Source organism: Engraulis encrasicolus, chromosome 2 (genome assembly GCF_034702125.1).
Source record: "Engraulis encrasicolus isolate BLACKSEA-1 chromosome 2, IST_EnEncr_1.0, whole genome shotgun sequence".
In the NCBI taxonomy this organism is placed as follows: Eukaryota; Metazoa; Chordata; class Actinopteri; order Clupeiformes; family Engraulidae; genus Engraulis; species Engraulis encrasicolus.
In genome coordinates this window covers 45835897-45840896 of record NC_085858.1, presented here as the reverse complement: position 1 = coordinate 45840896, position 5000 = coordinate 45835897, and the positions used below count along the sequence as shown (strand labels likewise).

General features: G+C 46.7%; 1 protein-coding gene across 1 annotated transcript in view; it reads left to right on the top strand.

Moving 5' to 3' along the window:
- syt3 (synaptotagmin III) overlaps positions 1-5000 on the top strand; it is a 97835-nt gene that overhangs the window by 81072 nt on the left and 11763 nt on the right. The window contains exon 11 of the mRNA XM_063189470.1: positions 1063-1234. Coding sequence (XP_063045540.1) covers positions 1063-1234 — 172 coding nt within the window. The remainder of the gene's footprint in view (positions 1-1062; positions 1235-5000) is intronic.

The following is a 5000-nucleotide window of genomic DNA, read 5'->3' as shown; positions in this document are numbered from 1 at the left end:
AATAAAGATATCTTAATGTCGCTAGCGTAGCGCAGCACAGCACAGCACAGCGCAGCACAGCACAGGACATGGCGGGTCTGATGCTATAGCATGACAGTTCGTTTGACGAGGCGACGGTGGCAAAAGGCCTGATTTGAGGGCCTAATTTGATTATCGGGTGCGGGCTGAAGCCTTGTTTAAAAGATGAATCCCTGTCTCTCTCTCTCTCTCTCTCTCTCTCTCTCTCTCTCTCTCTCTCTCTCTTTTTCTAGCTATTACTTTCTTTCTCTCTCTCTCTCTCTCTCTCTCTCTCTCTCTCTCTCTTTTTCTAGCTATTACTTTCTTTCTCTCTGTCTGTCTGTCTCTCTCTCTCTCTCTCTCTCTCTCTCTCACTCTCTCTCTTTCTAGCTATTACTTTCTTTCTCTCTGTCTCTCTCTCTCTCTCTCGCCCTCTGTCTCTCTCTGTCTCTCTCTATTTCTAGCTATTACTTTCTTTCTCTCTGTCTGTCTCTCTCTCTCTCTCTCTCTCTCTCTCTCTCTCTCTCTCTCTCTCTCTCTCTCTCTCTCTCTCTCTCTCTCTCTCTCTGTGGATATAATTATGTGGCATTATCCTGCTGACGCTGCTGATTAAGTGAGGTTTTGAAATGGATAAGAGTCTGCCTGTTATTATTGTCATTTCCATTAGAATCCTCATCACCAGCTGGATTTAAACACGGGCCTCTATTGCGGCCGTTATACTTTAATATTATATGGCTGCTGTCTGTGTTTTTGTGTCTTTTGGCTTTCTGATTTTCTGTGTAGTTTTTTTGTTTGTTTATTGTCTCTGCTTGTGTTTGTGTTTGTCTTTTTCTTTCTCGTTTCCATTTTCGTTCTTATTATCTTTGTCTTTCTCTGTATTCTTACCTTTCTCTTTCTCTTGATTTCTCTTTCTCTTTATCCGTTTCTCTTTCTTTCTTTCTTTCTTTCTTTCTTTCTTTCTTTCTTTCTTTCTTTCTTTCTTTCTTTCTTTCTTTCTTTCTTTCTTTCTTTCTCTCTCTCTTTCTTTCTTCTCTCTTCCCCCAACCTTCTGTCTCTCTCTCCCAGACCCGTATGTGAAGGCTTCGCTGATCTGTGACGGGCGTCGGCTGAAGAAGAGGAAGACCTCCATCAAGAAGAACACGCTCAACCCCACCTACAACGAGGCCCTGGTCTTCGACATTCCAAACGAAAACATCGAGAATGTTAGCGTGATCATCGCCGTCATGGACTATGACTGGTGAGTGTGAGAAAGATTATTTGTATGTGCGTGTGTGCGTGGGTGCGCGTGCACGTGCGCGTGTGTGCAGGTGCGCGCGCGTGCGTGCGTGCGTGCGTGTGTGCATGCTTGCGTGTGTGTGTGTGTGTGTGTGTGTGTGTGCGCGCATGTGTCAGCTTACATCTCCTCCATTAACACTGACCTGGCGCTGGCTCAAAAACCAGGCTAGAATTAGTGAGTTTGCACAATCTTGCGTTGTAGCAATAATGTACGACCACTTATCCATGAAATTTGATGCTGTTGACAAAAGATGTAAATACCTAAATGTCCTCATATTGTGTATGTATGTTTGACGGAGATTAAAAAACAGTTGAGACTGAATGAATGCAAGAGAAAACTATTAGAGGTGAAGAGAGAAAGAGGGGAGCAGAACTAAAAAGAGAAAGTTGAAGGGAGGGATGTGAAGAAAGAGTTAGAGGAGATAGATGACAAGAAAGAGAAAAAAGACATAGAAGATTAAGACACAGAAGATAAAGACAGATAAAGATAAAGCGACAGAACTCCAGAGAGAATGAGAGAAAAAAAATTAGATGTGTTGTACATGTTAAGTAAGCGAGAGAGAAAGAAAGGCAGAAAAAGAGGAAGAGATAGAGTGACAGAGAGCAAGAGATTAAGAGAGAGAGAGAACGAGCATGCAAGACATAGCTACTGAGATAGACAGAAAGACATATACAAAGCGAGAGAGAGAGAGAGAGAGAGAGAGAGAGAGAGAGAGAGAGAGAGAGAGAGAGAGAGAGAGAGAGAGAGAGAGAGAGAGAGATGAAGGTTGAAAATACAGAGAGCCAGAGGAGGACTGTAGGGTATTGCCCATTCCCTAATGGCAGAGTAATGGGGCTATTTTCTCTTCTTGCATTGCTATTGATTCTGGGCACCAGAGGGGTGCATGAACTACATCTCCTGCCTGGGCTGGCCTGGAGGAGAAATAGGGCCCCGGCACTTTTGGCTTAAAGGGGCCCCCCTCATCATTAGCGGCACAGAACTGACGCACCGGTGGGCCCCGCACCCTCGTGGGTCCTTATTTTGAGAAAAACAAAAATATATATTATTATATATTTATTTTTTTAACATATCTGAAAAAAGGGGCCCCACAGGGGGGTGCGAGCACGGGCGGGGAAATGCCCGCTATGCCAGATGGCCAGTCCAGCCCTGTCTCCTGCTCAAATGCCGCTTCTGCGTTGGTGCTGGTGCTGATGGTGTGGTGGTGGTGGCTATACGTATGGGAGACAGACTAATAGTGCTGTTTTTAATGGCCCCCCAAGACGAGCCCAGTGCTCCTTCAAGCTTTGTGTACACCAAGAGCGAACTGCGCGACCTGAGCCGCGGAAGTCATTATTCCCTATGGAGGGAAGGCGAATAAAGCTACCAGAGTGAATTCGCCAGGAGCGAAGCTTCTTGAGCGACCAGAGCGAATTTTGACGATTAAACTCAAGCTAATCTTAAGCGAATTCGCTATGACGCGGTTCGGCGAAAACCAATTGGAACGTTCATATTGACGAATGTCCCAGGCTGTCAAGACAGAGCCGTTATGTGATTAGCTGAATCAAACATGTCAATGCAGCATCCAGAGCGAATAAAGTGAATTCATGGCAAAACTTCTTCAACCACCCCAGCTACCTGCTACATACACACACAGGCACCCACCATTAGGGAAGCCGACGGTACAGTGGGGGACTATAACAGGTTAGTTGTCCCAGGCCGCAGGAAGAGGAGGGGGCACAGAATTGGGTCCTCATTACATTATATTGAGGTTTGGGGCCTTGTCAGTTGACTTTGTCCTGGGGCCTGGTTAAGACCCTGGCTACCACTCCACTCCACCTCTCACCTTTTGTGCGTTCCAATATGTGACCTTGCGTCCTCCACTTGTGCTTGTGACCTAGTACCAGGAAGTAATATTTCATGATGACATCACTGACAACAGCATTACATTTCAATATCTTACAAGAGCTCAATTGTAGAGTAATTTTCTCATTTGCAAACTGGATGGTGAATGAAGAATAGTCCCCCCAAAATTGTTTTGGCTAGGCTGACAGCGGGGAAACTTAATTGTTTTCTCCACGGAGGAGGGGCCAGGAGGCGGGTCGAGGCCACAAGCACAAGTGGAGGACGCAAGGTCACATATTGGAATGCACCCCTTGTGTGTGCCCACGAGAGCAGAGCAGAGGGACAGGTGGTTGCTGAGGGTGTGACAGAAACAATGGCGTCCAGGTTCCGGGTCTCTGACCACCGGGTTAGGCACCGTCTGTTGTTGTTTTGTTGTCGTTGTTGTTTGGTTAATCCGTTCGCCGTTGTTGTCCTTCTCTTCTCTTCTCTTCTCTTCTCTTCTCTTCTCTTCTCTTCTCTTCTCTTCTCTTCTCTTCTCTTCTCTTCTCTTCTCCTCTCTTCTCTTCTCTTCTCTTCTCCTCTCTTCTCTTCTCTTCTCTTCTCCTCTCCTCTCTTCTCTTCTCTTCTCTTCTCTTCTCTTCTCTTCTCTTCTCTTCTTATTCGCTATCTGGACAATAGGGCTGGGCAGCTGTTAACCAATCAGGAATTACAAGCTGTTAGTTTTAAGGCTGTTGAGAAGAAGACATTGTACAATCTGACTGTAAAGTGTTTGCCTTTTATTGTTCTTACTGTAAAGGCTGACCAGACACTAAGTGGAGGGCTCACTTCTCTAGTAACCAGGTAGCACCTCCAGCATGGAGAACACTATAAAAGCCCATTACGTAACAAAGCGCTCATGTGACCTTCAGTGGCGTGTGCTGCACTGTGCCATAGCCACAAATGTCTTTGTAGCTGAATTTAGACCTGATCAATCTAGTCGATGTGGGGTCTGCAATGTGCCTGATAATGTGTTTCATATGATTTGTGTCTGTGTTACTATAAGCTGCATAGTCTTTTTACCCTGCTGGACAAACTGTGTAGCCACTTTGGCCTCCGCTTCTCCAAGGTTTTCATTTTTGGGGTCAAGTAATCCAACAAAATGGGATTAATGTACACAGTGGTGAACTTTCTGATGGGACAAGTTGAAGTTGTGCATTTGGAAATGTAACAGACCTCTCTTCCACCTCCTCCTCATCCTCCCCTTCTCCCCCTCCTCTTTCTCCTCTTCCTCCTCCACCTCCTCTTCCTCATCCTTTGCTTCCTCCTCCCCCTCTCTTCTTCCTCTTCCTCCTCCACCTCTTCTTCCTCCTCCTTCTCTTCTTCCTCCTCCTCTTCCTCCTCCCCTTCCCCCTCTTCCTCCTTAAAAAAAGATGATGTCATGGGACAGTGTGAGATGGTAACAGGAAGTGCATGGGGGAGGATCAGGAAATGACCTCGGGCTGGAATCGAACGTGGGTCCCTGGCATAACAGTCGATGCCGTTACTGTTTGAGCCACCGCCGGGGTCCTCCTCCTCCTCCTGTGTCCCCTCTTCTCGTCTCACTCCCCCACCTCCTTCACATCTTTCCTCCTGTGTCCCCTCTTCTCTTCTCACTCCCCCACCTCCTTCTCATCTTTCCTCCTGTGTCCCCTCTTCTCACTCCCCCACCTCCTTCTCATCTTTCCTCCTGTGTCCCCTCTTCTCTTCTCACTCCTCCACCTCCTTCTCATCTTTCCTCATGTGTCTTGTTTTCCTCCCCCTGCCCAACACCTTTTGCTTTCATTAGGAAATGAATGTGTGACACGCTCGAGGATATCAGTTTTGTCCCCCCCCCACTCCCTACCTTATTACTATCTCCCTCTCCATCCCTCTCCTCCTCTATCCATTC